At 44.1% G+C, this 20,708-nt stretch overlaps 1 protein-coding gene across 3 annotated transcripts in view; it reads right to left on the bottom strand.

The window, feature by feature from the left end:
* LOC133465688 (mitochondrial import inner membrane translocase subunit TIM16-like) overlaps window positions 1-20,708 on the bottom strand; it is a 92,977-nt gene that overhangs the window by 49,902 nt on the left and 22,367 nt on the right. For all 3 annotated transcript variants that reach the window (XM_061748721.1, XM_061748724.1, XM_061748722.1), the window contains 2 exons: window positions 18,546-18,629; window positions 17,765-17,847 (listed from right to left, as the gene is read on the bottom strand). In XM_061748721.1, the coding sequence (XP_061604705.1) occupies window positions 17,765-17,847; window positions 18,546-18,629 (167 nt within the window). The remainder of the gene's footprint in view (window positions 1-17,764; window positions 17,848-18,545; window positions 18,630-20,708) is intronic.

The following is a 20,708-nucleotide window of genomic DNA, read 5'->3' as shown; positions in this document are numbered from 1 at the left end:
CTGCAGCTGAAACAATGCGTGCATGTCGCTCCACAGGCATCTGCTAATGTTCATGTGTGAAAAGGAGGGAGGTTTATGCGCTTCTTTCCTCAAAACAGACTCGCTTTTTGTTCTCCCGGAGCGCACAGAAACTTGGATGTCAGCCAACTTTGATGCTCACAGAGCCCACTCGATGCTCCTTATTGTTGCTCCAAGGGACGCGTGTGCTCAATTATCAACCTTATATTATCCTTTTTATTTTATCCCACGCTGCAGAATAAAAGCAATTGCTGCTCTTTTTTTTTTTTTTTTTTTTTTAAACTTGTCCCGGACTTAAATCAACATTCAAGGCCACACGTAAGCAGCCGAGGACAATGTTTAAGTTACACACGAGAAGACCACTTCTGGTCGCCACATTTTCTATATTCAAACGCTTGTAAGACGTTTGGATCTGCAGTTGATGAACTCAGGTCACACAAAATTGCTACATTAGAGCCTGATTAGAAGATTTATCTTGGCTTAACAGCCTCTGGGATGACATATTTAAAAAAATAAAATAAATTAATTAATTAAAAAACCTGTCGGAGAGTGACGATTGCTTTCAACACGACAGGGCTGGAAATGTGAGTGTTGGAATTTCATTGAATTTCATTTCATTGACAATGGCATGAAGTGGAGGGGGGGGGGGGGGGATGGTTTTATCAGTGCAGCAGGTTACTTCATAGTATACGGAAAACGACATAAGATGAACAGCCATTTGCATACTTGAAACAAAAATCAATAGAGTTCTACAGAAGGGGGGCAAAAAATGGGTGTTGGACACAGTTTTGGTGAAAGTGTTTCCAGTGGCTAAGTAGGCCTACTTAAGTTATGCCAACAAATGTTTTAAACATTGACACGCAACATAACAGTAGGACTTCAAAGGGTCTTTAGCATGGTCTCTGCGTTAATTCATCCAAAACGAACTGATGCAGGAGTCTTCCTAGTGGCTAATCAGAATCATCTTTATTTGCCAAGTATGTCCAAAAAAAACACACAAGGAATTTGTCTCCGGTAATTGGAGCCGCTCCAGTACGACAACAGTCTGTCAATTGACAGAGAAACACTTTGGAGACATAAAGACATTGACAAAAACAGTCACAGAGCAATAAAGGGTTGCTCGTTATCTGGTAATGCTGGCACAATTATGATTATTTTTTTGGACAATTGTGCAAAAAGATGCAGAGTCCTCTAGCACTTCGAGCATTCAGTTTAAAAAAGACAAGTATTTGCCCTTGTGTTTTCAACATTTAAATAGGTCAATTGGACCTGCAGCATAACTGGGGGGATAATACCGCAGTCTAGTATTGTAGTTATAAAGCACATTTCCCCACACGTCTTTGCGAGACTTTGTTACTGTCCGATGAAACGTTTTAGCCATAATTCCAAAAGGTGTGTTTGGCGCAAACACAACACTGCTCTTCACCAAAAGAACAGCATAACTACAGTGAAGTGAGGTGGTGGCAGCATTTGGGACAGTTTTTTTTTCTTCAGTTGGAACTGGAGCCTTAAAAAAAAGTGGAGGGAACTATGAATGGTTCCAAACAGCAGTCAATGTTAGCGCAAAATATTCAGGTTTTTGCAAGAAAGCAAAGAAAGTCAGAAAAAGACTGCGAGAACGGCTGAACTAAATTTGGAGTTAAAATTGTGGCATTTGTGTGCTGACTCCCATTTAATATGAGTTTTGAAATGATTTGTACTCATTTCATTTTTAACTCTTCATAAAAGCTGGCATTTGAACAGGGGTGTGTAGACTTTTTCTAATTAATGAGTAGTGTTGCTTGTCTTAAAGGCCCCTCTCGCCACACACTCACTCTACCGCTGACCTGCCCGTCACCTCAAACCGACGTCCGCCAAACGCCTCCATGGTCTGCAGACTGCGGCATGAATTCATCATAAAGTGCGGGGAAAAAACATACATATAAATAAACGACAAACAGGTTCCACGAGAAAATAAATATTTTCCAAAGCCTATGGCACAGCTTTCACACAGCACACCAGAAAGTGGCTGAGGACAACATTCATTATGCTATGTGGCTGCATGCTAATAAACACAAAAAGGACCTCGAAAGTGTAAGAAAAGAAGTGCTGAGTCGGTGGAGGGGGGGGGAAAAGAAAAACACAGCACCGCTTTGTTTTTAGAAGCTGCTTCTCTGGCTCTGTTTGTTGGCTTCTCGCCTGCTTTCCACCTCTCGTTCACTCATTCGCTCGCTCGCTCTCCTGCCGCACATTCAACCTTCGCTCGCCATTAATCTTTCCCAAGAACTAATAACATGCGAGATGCAGTTCCTCTCATGTGGAAACGAGGCCCGCCTGCCAGCGTGTGCCCAGAAGCTCATGTGACAGAAAGCAGCGAGAAACACGCGCGCGCACACACACGCACACACACACACACAAATAAAACAAAAATTAAAAAAACAAACAAAGAAAAAAAAAAAAAAAGCAGAAGGAAGAATTTGACTCTGGCTAGCCCTTGACAGCACGCACGCGCGCCGACACATGCGACTCATTTCAGAAGCTGTTTAGGGCATGATTTCACAGCCGTGCGACTCAAGTGTATAATTTTCTCACACTGGAATATGAACGGCAGGCAAGTGCGTTGGAGCAGTAAGAAGTGTGAAGGTCATCCAGCAGGCCCCTTTGTGCAGAGGTGGTTACACAACTCTGGATTACTACAACGTTCCTGACATTGTGCATTGTCATTTTATCATTATGAACTCATGAAAGTACCATTAATCATTTGAGAAGTACATTGACCGAGCATCCCACGGATGTTTTTTTTTTTTTTGAGTCTTTATAGTTATCACCATTTTTACGATGACGTTGGCTTCATCAAGCCACCATCATCTCCAGTTCTCGCTGGAGCGGTTCACAACCGAGTGCGAAGCGGCTTGGATGGCAAACGGCACCTCCAAACCTGACGACGTGGTCCACAATCGGAAATGAGATCTTGCCCCAAGTGGAGGAGGTCAAGTACCAATTTCAAGTATTTTCACCAATAGGGCGAGGCTGATATACTTCACCCGGGTACATCAAGTCCTGTTTTCCCTCGTGTTCAGATTGTAGTCAGTACGTTTAGCATTGATACCAGCACGTATCCTTGTAAATACATGCATTTTTGCAACCTTTATGGTGTGAGGCTCCACTAGTATTTAATGCATACCCTGATTCTTGCGTGAACCTGAATTTGAGTCAAGTCCGACGGGTTGCTGGCACACGGCGCAACCTCAGTTCCTTTTTTAACAGCCAATTACTTTGGCTGGAATTGTCAGCTTCCAGTCATGTTGCGCAAGCCGTTGAAAGTTGTTCTTTGTATTTTTTTGCGGTACCGACGGACAGACAGAATTCTCCCCGCAGCATTAACAAAAGGAATTGGCGCTGATCGCAAACAGAGAATACATTGTGTGATCCGCAATAACAAAAAAGGAGGCTGCCGCTTTTGACAAGACTTTGCTTGTATTCAATTTAGAATACGCTGGTTAGGCCCCGAGCATGCCGTGGTTATTGGAGTTTCTTCATCGTTATTATTATTAGGAGGTTAAGTAAGGTTAGGCTTAGGGTAAGGACAGACTCAAAAACCTACTAAATTTTGCAAGGTGAAAAGTTACACTTGAACATTTGGGTCGGTGAAAAATGGTTTGAAAATTCAACTCCCAAACTTGGTTTTATTTGCGATATGAAATTTGGTAGGCATGTCCAATACGAGTAGACATACAAAAAAGTCTGAAGAATCCATGTTGCAAAAAAACAAAGGAAGTCGGTCGGCCATTTTGGTTTGCGATGTCTTTTCAAAACAAACTGGTTCCAGATTTTGGTCCAATTTTCACCAAATTACAACCACAGATGGGTAGTGATTCGTCATAGTGCGTGGGCATTTGCGGACTTGCTATGAAACACAAAACCTCCCAAAATGGGTGGGAGCTTGAGCAACTGCCTTGCGGGTGATGAAGTTCGTGACCTGAAGTGACGCACATGACACTTTTCTTAGTTAGTCACAGTCAAGCCTAGACTCTGGTCTGACTTCCTTCAAAAGCTGCAAATGTTCAAGCCGTCGTCTGTCCTTGCCCCAACGGCCAAACTTTTGACATGGCGCGAAGAAAATAGAAGGCTTAGACTCGTGACTAAATTGAGGTTTACAAACATTACATGTCTTCAAAAGAGAAACTCGGTTGGACAGCTGGCATTGACGACTCAGGTGACTTTGCCCTCTGTTTTCTTTCTTCCAGAAAACTGATGGAAGGAGGGACCGACAAAGATCTGGCTACTCAATGGAATGTAATCAAGCCAGATGCTGGGAAGAGTGAAGGTTATGACATTCTTCACAAACACAAATATGGAAATGAAGAATGATGATCAACCAGTAATGGCATTACATTCATGAGGATATGGAGCTCGGTATTTTCTTTAGTGGAAGAAACAGGGATGACAATAGTGGGTGTCCAAGGCCTTTATTTTGCTCAAGAAACACGCTTAAAACAAAAAAAAAAACTACTGGCAGACTACATCTCAACTTTGTGACCAAGCAAATAGTCGCAAATGGCTCGCGGGTCCGACTTTGGGATACCCCTGATGTAGGTAAAAGGGTTTGAAGAGGACAGACCAGGAGTGTACGTTGTTAAAAGGCATCTTTCCACAACAGGTCAAATCCAGACCAGTCTTCCGGAAGATAAGTCAGATAAAAATAATCCCTCATTAGCCTTAAAGACAGCTAGCTCACTTGGATCGCGCGCAGTGAGTTGTGGGTTTGTCGGCCCAAAGCAAGCCTTCTAACCTCACGTGGCCTTTTAAAAAAAAAAAAAAAAAAAAAAGCAAGGAAAGAAAAAGAAAACAGCTGTGATGAAGAGAAGAGACAGGCTCAACAGCTGTTTTAGAGCCACAAGTTAGAAAAAAAACTTCAGTGGTGATCTCCAGTGATGGTGGCCAAACACTGTCAGATGTCACACTCATCCACCAGACTGATCTGGATCCATTCATTGCCAATTTGGAGTTAGTTTATTTCCTGTACTGCAGATGGCTGGAGGCCTTTTATATGTACATAGGCATTTTGGGAATAACAAATGACATTTTTGGGATATTTTTTCCGCAAGTAAAAACTGTCAACTTTGTTCCCACATGCCAAATGAAACAACAATGAAAAGGATGAGTATGAAGGAATAGCAGACGCAGAGGCCAACAGGGCGGCGCAAACCCAATCTTGTTGCCAAGCGGTACCGAAACATGGACGCACTCAACATTGCGACCACGTCCCAAGAGTCCACTGTGACGCCCATCATCGTTAAAGACGTCGCCTTCACCTACCTCGCGTCGTAGGATCAGCAGGGAACACGGCCTCCGCATTTGAATTGATCTGAGAGACCGTTTACATGATGCTGTTTTGGTTAGCAATGGACTTCAAATGGGCTCAGCGGTTAAAAATCTTGACTATGACTATGTGCAAACGTTGCGATAATCACAGTTGCTCTAAGAATTAAGGTGAATTTATGGGAAAGAAGTCAGAATTTGGGGAACCGAAATATAAGAAAGTGACTTTTGGCTTTTGGGAAAGTATATGTTAGCATGATCCTGACTAAATCAAAAAGTTTGGCCGGATTTTTTTGCTTTGTGTTGTGGTGCCAAAGTTTGAGGTACAAGCACGCTTCCGATAAGTGACAAAATGGAGATATTGAGGTACTGAAATGTTTTTGGAAAACGATCTATTGGCTCCCTGGATGCCTGCTTACGACAAAACAAATGTTCACACATTTCCATTAAATGACCCTCAATTCCCAGAAATTGTCCCAATTCCCATGGAAAGTTTCCCATTTTAAATATTACCAAAATTCCTCATCTTAACTTCCCTTGGAAATTTACCATAAATCTTTGGGATATTTGCCAGAATTCTTCTTCTGTTACTACCCTTCATTTGCTAGGGTGGTGTCTATTTGAGGGAGGTGTTTATTTTTCTTGCGTGGATGACGCGACTGGTGTCTACTGGAAGAATGGGAACATAACCAGCCAAAGAAAAAAACCAATGCAAATACATTCGGCAAACCTCACGTTTAGTCATAAATAAATAGAGGAACCCACAAACGAGGAAATACGTACGTGTGGAATATTATTCACTGTAGCGGTCTATGTGCGCGGCATGAGAGCGGATGCATTTACATCTCCAACAATGGTAGACGACATCATTTCCATGCATGCCAAGTGGGAAAAAAATGACACGAGGCTACATGGATTCAATAAAGAAAAGATGTACAAGACAGTTGTCATGAACATTAATCCGACTAATCCCCCCCGAAACACATGCCCATCCAACCTAAACACAAATGATCACTGGCAGAACATAATGGCAGGCTTAAACAACCCCCCGGCCAAAGTGACCCTTGAACTCTGGCCTGTGAACCTTAAGCCTCCAGGAATGGGTCGGATGACTTCCGGCCAACAAACACCTGTTTGGGCAGACTGCTGAAAAGACTCAGTAATAGGGTGCGTGTGTGTCTGTGTTAGTGTGTGTGTGTGTGTGTGTAGGTCCCTCCTTAGGTTATTAGAATCGAACACACACACACACACACACACACGCAGCTAATCCTGTCAGTAGGAAGGGTCTGGACAGTCACAATTGCCTGATAGCTGATGAGTGGTGAGCTAGTGAACGAGTAGCAGACCAGGTTATGGCCATTTTTCTACAGGATGATCTCTGCTCATTACAACTGTTGTTTATGCATTTTGATTTGGCAAGGCTAAACAGGGATTAAGACGCAAAAAGGTTCTTTTAGATACCTGAAGATCCAAAATCATGGACGGATAACATTTTCAGATTTTTGACTTTTTATCATAATGAATAGATGTACTATATACGGCACAAGACACACTTGGTGACTGCCATTGTCACAGTTTTTCGTTTGATTGTTGTACAACCCCAATTCCAATGAAGTTGCGACGTTGTGTTGAACATAAATCAAAACAGAATACAAAGATTTGCAAATCATGTTCAACCTATATTTAATTGAATACACTACAAAGACAAGATATTTAATGTTCAAACTGATCAAACTTGATTGTTTTTAGCAAATAATCATTCACTTAAGAGTTTTATGGCTGCAACACGTTCCCAAAAAGCCGGGACAGGGTCATGTTTACACAACGTCCCAACTTCATTGCAATTGGGGTTGTATATGTATGACCGAGAAGTGTTTTAATACAAATATGTATCACTGCTGCATTAGCGTAGGTTAGTGATAGACTATGGCACGTTCCGACGTACGAACAATTTCGGGTTACGTCGCCAGTCTAGGAACTCCGTCGTGAAGCGAGGATCTTCTGATTGCAGTCAGATAACGTTTTGTTCTGAAAGCAATGCTGTCAAGCACAACCGCAATGCAAACCCTGAAACTGCAACATTCTAATAATATATCAGTCCAAACATTTGTACAGGCAGAGCGCCTTCTGCCTCACGCACACTTACGAAGAAGCAGAAGTGACTTGTGTCTGGTTGCAGTGACATGTGCCAAAAGTCACTTGCTGCCCCCACAGCAGTCGCAGCTTGGCGAGCGTCAGAGTCCTTTGTTTCGAGGGTGGTAGTGTGCCAGACCGGCTGGTGCTTCCCGTCGCCTCAGCACACTGCGAAAGCCGCCACCACGCTGCACAAACATAAACAGGGGCGCCTGCCGGGCAGACCGATGCCGTGTGCCTGCATGGGTGCCTGCCAGCTGCGGCTGCGGCCTGGAAATGGGCGCAACAGGCAGCTGAAAGCTCTAGCGGCCACCCGAAGTGGATGCGTTTGGCTGATTGGAAAGTTTGCATCAGTGCACACAGAGCCCATTGCCGCTTGGAGAAGGTAGTAATTCCGCAGACCCCCATACTAATGTAGCCATTACTTCCCAAGCGACCGCAAGCTAAATGTATCCTCCGTGCATAGCAGAAAATAGCATAACTGTGGGGAGTGAGAGGGGAAAGAAGATGATAGAAAAACACACTGTATGTGGAAGCCTGAGATGGAGCAGGGTGATGGATGGATAAAATAAAACTGGAGTCACCAAAGAAGGAAACGACTTAATAGAGACCAGAGAATAAATCTAATAAAGGAGTCGCTATAGATGGATGAAGCATTTCTGAAAAGGAGTAAAGCAGACAGAGGAGCTAGCGGGGGTGGAGTGGGGGTCTCTCAAGTTCTACCGCTGCATACTTTCCATCTTAAGAGATATAATTTACCGAAACTAAGTGAAGGTCAGAAGCAGGGAACACGGTGCCAACTCCATCTCAGCAGCCAGGACGCATTCTCTCTTTTCTGATTTCCTTTCGGTCTGGCTCTCTTTCTTTCTGGCCGTCATCAGCCTGTAACCTTTCGTCTCGCTATCTCATCCCTCAATCTATAAGGGACTTGACCGGTTTTCACATCAGGAGGCACTTATGTCTGCACTACCAGGGCCACGTGTCTTTTAACAGTTATGGTTTTTGCAGAGTGCGGTTGAAAGCCTGCAGCAGTCTCAACACCTCATATTTATGGGTGAAAATTCATGAAAAAAAGATGGGAGGACAAGAGAAAACGAGTATAGCAGCAAAGGGGTATAAGGTCAGAGCTATATAGCATTTAGAAGTCACCAGAAGTAGGGGTACAGTAGGAGTCTCTTTCCGTCTCTTGAGGTAACATCTACATTAAAGTACCCCAAAGGACTAATGATCAGACTCCAAGTTTGATTTTTTTTTTTTTTTACAGGGATATGGACTCCCAAGAAGGCTACAAAAGCAGTACCTTCGACAAGCTACCGTATCCCCCAAGATGCAGATCTTGTCCAAACCAATTATCAATCTTTTCAACTTCAAATTCAAACTCTACACATTTGGTGCTTTACAACAAACCGAACAGAGGGTGTCTTTAGCAAACGGTGGAAATGGATAATGGAATCATAATCAATGACATGCACCCATGTCATGCTTTGGGAGCGGAGTTCCTCTCAGGGGTAAACCAATCCTGCTAAAGTAGAACAATTAAACGTCACAAAGTCCTACAAATCATGCTTTTTAACGGTTGCTACTGTATCACTGTCATTTCCTATAAAGGGCTGACATCTATTCAATCCATTTCTCAGGACGTGGAGTAGCTATGTCATTTCTTAGTAAACCGGGTGAAGTCAGATGTCCATTGTCCAAACGCTCACAGTTCGTGTTGAGAAATCTGTCTGTCAGCTATCGTAGACAGTGTGAAGGCAATGTTGGTCAGGATGTGTGAGGACAATACAAGCCATCTCACACGTGGACGTCTTCTTGCTACCTGTCCATCAAGTCCGTGTTGTTCCAGTCCAGTGCTACTGAAAAGCCAGATCCCCTCAGGACGTAACCCAGGAAAGTGTGGCTGAAAGGCCCAGCAGTTCTCCAGCTTTGTCCCCTTCAGTCTCTTGGGGAACAAGTAGACGTTTCAATATTTTCCTGCGGCGGAGGCCTCCTGCTTTGGCCCTGCTGGGCTTGCGTTCAAATGTTTATCTAAGGATCTTTGTGGAAAAGTTGGTCTTGCACCCTCTCTTTAAGAACGGACCTTTACAAATGGCATTCTAAGGAATCCAGTGGAAAGTAATAACAGCAGGATGGGTACTATGAAGGTACAAAAGACGGGTGGACACGATGCCTGTTTTCATGGGTTTGAACGAAAACCCATTAAAAACAAAAGTACAATGTGGAATTCACGCTCTTTGTCCATCTAGATAAGCATCACCTATGTCATGCCTGAACGCATCACAAAAGAAACACATGCCTGATTACATTTGTCAACATACCTGCCAAAAGATGATAAATACTGTTTGGACAATGCTCTCTAATGCGAGCTTGTCTTTACATGCAAGTATAAAAGACGTCAAGTGTGCGGGACTGACCGTTCTTAATTGACTGTAGCAATGCAGGCACTCTGCCGCACGGTTGGGCTGCAATATAAGAGACACCTGTGCCTCGCATGCCCCCAAGCGCACTCCACGCACACCAGATGATGGAACTAAGCCAGTATATAAGGAGGTTAATGGCATTGCAAAGCTTGTTGTCTCCACACGTCTCGAGGCAGCGGGAGGCTAGTACAATAGGCTTAATGGATGAGCAGGTCTGCAAATCACAGTAATTAACAACTGTTATTTGAACGTTTTCAGAAAGAAAAAAATAATAATTCAACAAACAACAAGAGTCCAGTTGCCTCAATTCAACCTTGGCTAATTGCCATGACCTGGATGACTGAGAATCTATACAGATACAAAAAAAAAACAAATCTATCAAGCTATCAAGTTGACCTCACCGTTCATTTTCCCGCTGCTGCGAATGAAACAAATTTGCTGAACAGTGAAAGTGAAATCGTAAGTACGTCAAGTACCTGGTGCAAGTAGTCCATTATTCTATTCTATTCTAGTCTTGTTTGAAATGGTTTGTAGTAGTCACTTATTTGTAGTTGCTCCATTTACTAGGATCGGCTCACCCGTGCTAAGCACTATAAATCAATGGATGGAAGTTCTCCATAACGGACCCAGAAGGAAGGAACCAGAGACAAACAAGGGAAATTATAATTAAAGCCCATCTATATTCATTGCTTTGGACCTCAACATATATGCTGAACACTGCAGACCTCATAACCAACTAAAAAAAATACAAGGTCAAAACAAAGCAGGTGAACAATAGAGGCCTTACACCTCCACAACTCCGAGTCGTTTTCTCCAACCTTTTGGTCCCTGGCGCCCCCCACCATTGCACAAAACGTCCACACAATTGCCGTCTGACTAATTGACCCCACTGAAATAACGTGAGGTGGCTTCATACAGAGTTGATGTTCGAGCAGGAAAATCTGCAGAGCCCTCTCAGCTGGAGTCCCAACCCCCAGGGTCCTCCACCTTTTCTTCTCTTCTTCCACTCCTAACTTGCTTTTGCACAATGGGCAAATTATTTCCTGGCCACCACGGCATGCCCGACTCTCCCACTGACTGCATTTCCATGAACATTTTTAATCTGCTTAGGGCCAAGTGCACTTGGGATGGATATGCACATGCACACAGAGCCCAGAGAAAAAAGGCAAGGAGGCCCATGCAGGTGCAGGGTAGCTTTTGTTGTCATAACATTTCCTGACAGATGAGAGAAATCTGACAGGCAGCAAACTGGTTCAAGGGCTTAGCCTGCTTGCATTTGAACTCTGTGTGAACATATAACCACAAAAACACGATACTAGTATTTACCCAAAAAGAAATCTGCATTTAAAGAACCTGTACTGTGAATTGAGATATTTGTTTCTAAATACATTGCACATGTAGTAATCAATTGTACCGATATAGTAGGGAACTGTTTTTTACCATTTTAGTTTTCCTGATTTCAAACGCCCCTACCCCACGACATTGGAACTGGAGCGCCTTTGTTCCTATCAGCGGTTATCTGGTGCAATTGCGTCAAGCAGTTAGCCAGCGAGCTATGGCTACACCCCGAAAATACATCGTTCTATTCGATAGTATACTAGCCTAGCCGCTTTAGAGCGCCTCATTGTCTGCCATGAGTGCACGCACATCGCACAGAGAAAAGAAGGTAGGGGGGAAATATTTTTTTTAAAAGTCCAACTTGAGAGCGTGTGGATAGTGGCCTGTAGTCTGGTGTTAAACTTCACCGTCCCCTTACACCGGTGGCGTCACAACTCTCAAACTACCTTGGAAGCCGGTAAACTCATGTGTAAGTGGCTCGAGAATCAAATCAAATGAGAAAATGCAGTAGCGAAAACAAAGGCTGCATCAGCGCCATTGCCACTAAACATTGTGTGACATCTCTTTCCAGGCCGGGCTGGCACTGACTTGTTTCCACAACGTGAGAGGACAAAAGGCAGCCATGTGGGAAGTGACATCAACTGGTCAGGAGCACATGTCGGCCCTCCCGCCTCCGCCACCAACCCATCAGGCAAATCCATTCCTGGTCATTCATTTTTCAGCCAGCATTGTGAGGGATCCGGATGAGCTTTTTTTGTGTGTGTCCAAGAGGAGATGATACGAAATGTTGCAAAGTCAATCGAAAAACTGGCATTTGCGATGGATTCACATTTGAGCAGCACAGATTCGGGACATTAAATCATGGGCTTGGGTGGCATATTTTAAGCTTCGGTTCAGCAATCGGGATAGTTGCATATTACAGTACGTTAGCCTCAAAATATTGGCTTCGGCTCAAACCATAGCTCCATAGTTTCACCGCTAATGAGCTGCTTTGCTTTTCTTCTCCGTGATACATTTCGTTTAGTCTACTCTTGATCCATAGGGGGCAAAAGACGTCACCGTAAGATTAACAGTATATTTCAAAGGACCCACGGTATATTTTGGTAACGTAAGAAACCTAGGAGTTGCTCTTTATCAAATAAAAATGGAAATGATTTCATTAGCACTTTCAGTGCTCAGCACCAGCTCAACACTACTTGGCTCCACTTGTCTCAGTTTCCATTTCAAAATAGGACCCTGGGAAAGAGTGAAAACCACACTCCATTGAAGGCACGTTAAAAACAAGCAATGGAGACACGAAGGCAGAAAGTCAAAATTCAAACCGGAATCTCAGAACTGTGACGCTGACGTGCTAAACAGTAGGACAACGTTCTGCCCCAAAGTGGACACAGTGGATTATAACACTAATCAACTCGTCCAATGAAAATCCAGCAGTTGTTTCCGTCACCCGTATGTCGGCTTGGAACCACGGCTGACCAGGTACTAGTGAAAAGTGTCATTAGTTAGTAGAGCCAGGTCAAACCGAGTAAAACAGTTGATATATGAAATATATCGATATGAATTCCCCCTCCCACAAATGTCTGTGTGACCGTTTGTCAGAGTTCACCAGAATCCCAGTTTAATTCGGACAGTTCCTATCCTTTGGCAAGCTACGAGGTGCGCAGTGACAATCTGGCCAGAAGCTGCAGCGGAGGCCGCGGGGGCTGTGGAGTGGGCGGAAACCATTTGCTAATGGGAAACACACTTCTCTCCACCGCTGACATTGTTTTTCTCCCCCTTCCACAGTGAAGAGTACCATCGTGATCTGGGACAAGGTAAAAGAGATTTCAAGAGCCCTTCACTTACTCATTCTCGTGAAGGGGGCAACGGTAGAACGTGTCAAAATGTGTGCGAGTGTCAAACCTGGGCGTATATATTAGAATGAAATTGCACTAATAGATTGGAGACACTGGAGTGACAAGATAATTACGAACAAATGGGACCCGGAATATTTACAATCACCCCAACTTCCTGTTCGTCTGGCAACTCTCTCCAGACCTGTCAACGTGGCTCCAATGCAATCCTCGCCCTGACACTTAATCGCAGGGCGTCCGCTCGGCTCCTCGCATAGCATCCATATGTTTGCGATGAATGCCCCGCACTGTTTCCACTTAAAGCTCCCGCATTCCCTGCCAGCCTTCCTCGCGTCTTCGTCGGAGAGATCAGCTACTGGAGCTTTACCCTCCCGGGAAGGGAGAATCGTGCCAAAGTGGAATTGGGATGGCCCGAAACGCTGTGAAGGCTTCTGTACAGGGAACAGATCCCAGATGCTTGAGCTAGAACATTTGATTTGAAAAAGCAAAACAAAATAGATTTTCCCATATGCTGACAAAAGCAATATCTCCAGCTGCTGCAGGTTTTTTTTTTTTTTTTTTGTACAGGATGGAAAATTGGGCCGGACAGTCTCCAAAACTCCAAAACACACTCCCGCTTTATGATGATTTTATGACGTCCTCAACTGCCACGGCCTTTGATAAATCATCATACGAAAGTTTGGTCTGCTTGAACTTAAAAATCCAAACCACAAAAGCCATTTATGTGAAGGCGAATGGAAGAAAAGGAGGAGGAGGTGGGAAGGAAGGATGGACGCAGCTAAAAAGTTAGAAGAAAGAGACTTTATTCCCCATTTCTCCTTCTGTGGCAAATTCACACAAAAAGGGCTTTCTAATCCTTGGAGTGTTGAGCGCATACCTGTGGGATGAAACCAAAACCCTCTGTGAATTATATTAAATATCCCGTGCCAAACATTCTGCATACTTCCATGTGTGTGTGTGTGTGTGTGTGTGTGTGTTGTTGGGTTTTTTTTTTGTTTTTTTTTTTTACTCCATTAGGTTTTGTACTCATAGGAAATTTAAAATAGAATTCCAGATACTGGGAACTCGGCAAAACTTGAAATCAACTAGTGTAGAAAGACAACAGATTGGGGCAAGAAAATGGTGGGAAGAAAAATGACTCATGGTTGTCTGTATTTGTGGCATTTTGGGAGTGTTAGATAGACATTTGATCTTCTCAGTCACATGAAATGTGCTCACATTAGCTTCTTCAAGGTTCATTGAAATGGGTTTCAGGACAAGCTCTTTTTTTTCCTGGTCAAACTTCCACCCTTTGCCATTGAATCCCAAGCTTAAAGCCCAAACGACTAACAGATTGCGGACCTCCTGTTTGATCTGTCAGAACACGGAGTTCAGGTTCTTCGACAGAGCGTGCGTGGTCAACGTCTTGAAGTTGCAGCAGATGAACTGCCAAGTGGATGGTGACATTCACCTGAGGACTCTTCATTTGTGTCCACGCGTTCAGCAACATTTAACGTACGTTTATGTCTACGTCTGACTGAAAGACACGAAAGAAGCAAGGTCAAACTATGGTCCAAACATTCTGTGTTTTTACTTTTTCTATGCTTTGGTTAGCCACGCTGCAGCTGCACCTAATCCCCACAGGAAAGCCTTCATCTGGGACTGATTTTCAGAGCGCCTGGGCCACGGTGGAAGAAAGGGGCGAGTGTTCCCTGCCTCTCCTCGATCCGTTTGATTAAAGGGGAGGGAGCCGGGCTAAATTACACCCGTTGAGTGGGCCCCGCACTCAGCCACGACCCCGCTGGAAAAACACACAGAAATAGACGACATGGAGAGGGGTGTGCATCGCACCTGGCGCGCTCCGCAGAAAAAGGTCTTCCCTTCAGTTAACATCGCAGTCTGTCAGCACTGCTGGCCTCAGAGGCCAGGGTCTTTGTATAACCTGTGACAGGCTGGGGAAAACAAACGGACCGGCTCTCTCGGGACAAGACTGACCGAGTCTTTGAAACTGCTTTGCGCCGGGTCAGGGCAATCAACACTTATGAGGAATATAATGTACACTACACGTTTGCCACTTATGGTGGTCACCCGTCGAACTTCCGTGCAGGCGCATGCCGATTCTACCAATTTTGTAGGTCTGTTTGAACGATTGCTGTTGCGGTTCTTGTTGTGGAAACGTTACCTTGCACTAAATAAAATGGTTTTGGATAAGACGTAGGGTTTCTTTACAAAGTGACATCGCCAACTACTGGCCTGGCATGTCCAGCTTATTGACAGTGTTTTCCGTTTTTTATTGTCCTACGTTGTTGTTGTTTTTTTTTAAAATGCAAAGAAAAATACCTCATTTGCACTTGGTCGTTGTGGAGTACACTTTACGTAAAACTAAGCAACCGCCGCAGCCCTCGCTGGCCCTTCGAGATCATACTGTTACTGCGAGCGAGAACATCAAGACACATCATATGTGTTGAAAATAATATTTCAAAGGGACGTGACAATCTCGCTCTGAATGTTCTGATCTCCTGTTTTCAATGCCAGCTGAGCAGAGTAATGCGGCCATCGAGGAGGTCTGCGTGATTGTCGCCCAACTTCTCGTAGCTGACACGTCGTTGAGACGTCTGCTGATTGCAGCTAAGTAGTGCGCTCTATTTTGCCACAATTGACGATTACTCAACAATCTATTCCACACAATTGATAGAATTCTTAGCGGGCAATATTACTGACTGTTACATAATCTGTTTCATTTGCATACGCACAAATCTACTGTTTTCTATTAGGTCCAAAAGTGCAGTTTGTGTACAAAATGCAATAGTATTCAGCTCTGCACGTAAACATATCCCTTACTGCCATTATTATTTCAACTCCAACTCCCTCCAAAATAACATCACCCCTTCATTATTGTGCATGCAAAAGGATTCCACCCACAGCCCAATTCTACGGGCTCGCGCACGGGGCCTCTTGAAGTTTGTGGCAATCCAAGGAAAACAGTCCTACTGAAAACTGTGGACAGGCAACGCTTACTTGATAGAAGCCAGCCTGCTGCTCCAATTACACCCCATGTTTACCGCAGCCCTTTTAATTAGGAACAGCCAAGAAAAAAAACACCAAAAAAAAACCAAAAACAAACTCTCTCTGTGCGTAGTTCAGGCCTTAAAAATTACACGGAGGAAATGCTCCACTGTGCATGTTTGACTTCAAACTTCCTTGGCTGCACAAACGCGCACACACGCACGCACGCACACACACACACACACACACATTGGCATGGTTGAATTTCCGCCAGCGCGGAGATAAATGGAAACAAGGTCTCCTTTTGATGGCTGCATTTGTCGACACATCCGCCGGCCGCCGTGATAACGCACCATTGAAAAGAACGAGTGGCCAACAGACCAAAGGGAACCCGAGGACAAGCTGGTGCGGCGGGGGGAACGCGATGAATGAAGGCAGTGTATGATGCCTGCTGGAAAGGACGTCGAGACGCCCGTGTAGAAGAGACAGATCGTGTCCATCGATATGGAGGAGACATTAAACATTAAGAGAGCCAAAGAGCTTTATAAAACTTGATTAGGAAAGGTGTCTGTGTGGCTGATCACAAAATCAGATTATTATTATTTTTTTTTTTAACTACAATTTCACCACTTTATTCAAAAACAGGGCATTATTTCAAATAGTGCAGAAAATGCACAAACATAAATTGATTATGATTCAGTTACTGGTTTGGGCCGTAGCGTCAGAAAATAGGCAAAAATGTTGATACTTGTTTTCCAAAATCAAAGACATTTGAACATTTCTTATTTTGATGAAACAACGATAATCAGTCTGCTTTATTATTATAATAAATATAATTGTGAAAATGTACCGTTGAGAGGTTGAAATTTGCAGTTAAGCAAGGTGTCGAAACGATTCATCGATAAGTTGTTCATTAATCGTCGCACCTCTAAACATTTTCTATGGGAATTCTTTATGTATTATTGTTTACTGTCACACTTGCGGAGTTATTTATGCGGAATTTGGGTTTTTTCGTGCGTGCGTCAGCGTAAACTCAATCAGATCAGAAATGTGTCACCTGAAATCGACGACAGAGGTGCCTTGAGATACGAGTGACCTGACTTCCAAGCTTTTCCAGATACGAGCTGTCGTTCGGCCTTGCAAAAATGTGCGATACGAGAGTTGTTGTTGTTGTTGTTGTATAATCAGATACAGGCATGAAAGCAGAATTGGACATTTGGGCCTGCAGTGTGAACCCAGCCTTAAAAGCCGGCTGGCTGTTTAGACATTTTTCTCCACGGTATCATTAAAATACATGAGATGGCTCTATAAATGGAAACACTTTTACTTAGAATTCCTCTGCCATCTGAATTCCCAGCCACATTCCCGCTTTCCGTCGGTCCTCGGCAGCCACGTTTGGAAAAATAAACGGAGCGGCTGCAGAAGCGCGAGCGGTGAGGTGTCAACGTGCACCCGCTGCGGTGGCTTCACCCCGTCACAGCGGTTATGAATAGAAGGATGCATTCAGAGGACATCGCCGCGTGAAAAGCAGGAATGTGGAGGTATAGTGTCACAGCTACAGGAGGTCCACATTGGCTGACTTGCAGCTAGGAGAAACCTCAGAGTGCGACGAGAACCTCCGTGCATGCCACACACGGTGGGCGCTCGCTAAGTACAGCGAAGACATTTAAGAGCGAGGCGTCATGACGGTGACTTTGGCACTGGCGCGGTACTCACCCGCTGGAGGTGCCAAAGGTCTGGGACCTCAAGGAAGAAGTCAAGTTCCTGCTGTCCCAAAGCCTCACCTCCCGGTTACGCATCTTGAAAAAATAACAAGAACTCATTTCAAAGACGAGCGATGTGCACATATCAAGTTCCAAGGAGATAATTCAGCAAGAATACAGACGGAAACACTTGCCCTTAATGGAGGAGTGGGTAAACTGTTGTGCTCAGGGGCCACATTTTGATTATTAAAATGGATAGATAGATCATTTTTAGTTCAAATGCATATTTGAAATGGAAATTTGGATTTTGGGCTGTTTTGCTGCCACTTGTCTTCTCTCAGCCCCACCCCCACTCCTCCTTAAACGAACATTTTACAGCATCATATTACGCGGGACCAGGGGATGTCTTTGATTTTTGTAAGCCGCGAACCTAATTAAGGCCAACAGTGTATAAGTAACTTTGACTTGACTCGAATAATACATCCATTTTGCATACGGTTTAAACTAAATATCAATTCTCATTTTTAAATTGTATCGTAATTCTAATTAATTAACTAATAGAATAAATTAAAAAAAGAGCTGTCCAGATCGTGGCAACATTTTGGTAACATTTGAAAGGGCTCGCTCACAGACACATTTTCACAAAAATTTCACTTGGTTGTTGAATTTCACACTCGATAGCTTGAATATTTGTATAAAAGCTATTTTTGAGAATATATCCCATTTAAATGAATTTGTATAATGACTTACAATTTGAGCCACCTGAAAATGTTCGACCAAAAGTTCCTTCTTACCCTGTCAAAGCCCGTGGTGAGCAGAAAGTCTTCCTTGGCCCACAGAATGCGAGAATCTTTGTTGTTCTGCAGGCAGGCGGCGCTCTGTGAGACAGACAACGCAAACAACCTCTTGATCTTGTCCTTTTTGAAATGTTGACAGAGACTCGTTCAAGACTGTTGCTGAGTGATATCGTTGTGTGAGGAGTCCAGATGCCACAGAGGTGCGTCTGTCTGTCTGTCTCTGGACAGAACAGGACTTGCCCCATGAAAGAAGAGTTTTTTTCCCACCGGCTGGTATTCAGCTTACATTACATACCTGTGTTAATTGTACACAGAGCACAGTCTTGGGTTTCGTTGTCACTCATTTTGATCGGCAGTTTTCAAACAAATGACGCACGTTGTGAGATGTGACGGGTAAAGAAAAAAACAACAACAACAGTGAGTGTTAAAATGAGGGAACGTAATGGCAGCATCGTACTGAGGAGAAGTCTGCATGTTTTTTTGTTTTTTGTTTTCCCCCCAATCCAATTATATAATATTCGCAGTCCGGCCCGGTCCACTTTATTTGGCTGGTTGTACATCACCTCTCGGCCAAAGTCGGCTGAGATAGGCTCGAGCTCAGCAGAAGGTTTGACAGAAAATCAATGATGGGTGGGTGCTTCATGAGACAGCGGCGCAACCATCAATTCCACATAATAGCTCTTTGATGGAGGCGGAGCTAAACTTACTGACAATACTTGAAAAGTCTCAGGGCATCAGCACGATACTGTGCTTTGTCATGATACAGTCGATATACTGTAAGTCAATTGAGTTCCCATACAACAGACGCCTGCACAAATTACACGTGTCATTATGAGAACACATATGTGGCTGCAAGTGTGGCTGGACATCAGGAGCTTATTAGCGCTCTCGCAAGTATGTCCCATGTTTTTACGGCGCCAATAAACGAGGGGGAAAATTGTGAAAATAGCAAGAGCAAGAGCTGCCAAGCGGCCCTCCTGAAAACCAGCTACCGCTTTCTTGGATAAGACAGCGATGCGCCTTCAAATTGCCGAGGTTCAAGTGTGTGTGTGAGCCTTGCAAAACTACCCAGCCTTCCTTTGTCGACAGCCAATCGGTTTGAATTGCAGTACAACTTCTTTTCCTGGTGTTATTCCAATTTTTTGAACACCCTGAGGGGTGTGATGACTTCAATTTGTGTCAGTCAGATGTTTCCTTGTTTCTTGCCTGCAGCCTTCTGGTGTGCTTCTTCACGGAAGGCACATCTGGGTGCAACAGAAGTACTCGGGCAGAAGACAACGCTTTCCCTCGCGGTCCGCTGACTGTGTGTTTATCGGCCGCGCTGTTGGTTTCAAACTAGATTTACTGCACTAAACAGAGACTTCAAGCTACCATACGTGTCGAGGGCAAATTCTCGGTTGTGCTTTTCCGTGCCTTCATACCAGCGTCTGAGCTGGCACCAACTCGCTGCTATGTTTTCTGGTTTTGGGTGTGCTCCCAAAATATTAGCTAAGAGGCATTCAGCAGTATTTTACTGATGCGATTTACTGATCTCACACCTGCTCCTCAAAGCTAACAGAGTTAACGATGAGTCCAATCTTGAATAAACACTCGAGATCATTTTTCAGCCTGCAGGCAGCCGCTGTGGCTCGTGCCGGTAAGTGATGTCACGTTCTCCTTGATGAGAGAACGCAGTGAGTCAGATGAAAAATAGTCCGCATGTATACGAGAGACCTACACTAAGACCACACCAAAAAAAGGCCAAAATATCAGAAGAGGAAGGAGGAAGGTTGAAGCACAGACGTATAAACAGACATGAAGGAGGATTCGTCGCCACTGAGGAGGTCATCATCAGGACTGCTGGTCCATTTCCTTCCAGGGGCAAGAAGACGCAGAGCTGCTAGTCGCACCAAACTAGGAACAAGATGAGCTCAGACTATTTTCGGCTACTCAAGCTCTGTTCAACATCGGCTTGTATTCCAAAAGCAACGTGTGGTTGTGTATCGCACCGAAGCGATGCTGAGGACGTTTAGTAGACCCAATTAGTTAGCATGTGCGTCATCCCTTCTCCCATACAGAAACAAAAGAGGCAGAAATAACTAATGACACCCATTTGAACTCTGTTGCTAACCAAAACAGGAGCACCTCCCTAAATTGATACATTGATAAACCTCCAGACTT

The sequence above is a fragment of the Phyllopteryx taeniolatus genome, chromosome 16, assembly GCF_024500385.1.
Source record: "Phyllopteryx taeniolatus isolate TA_2022b chromosome 16, UOR_Ptae_1.2, whole genome shotgun sequence".
In the NCBI taxonomy this organism is placed as follows: Eukaryota; Metazoa; Chordata; class Actinopteri; order Syngnathiformes; family Syngnathidae; genus Phyllopteryx; species Phyllopteryx taeniolatus.
Note: the sequence above shows the minus strand (reverse complement) of the source record. Positions and strands in the feature narration are given on the sequence as shown.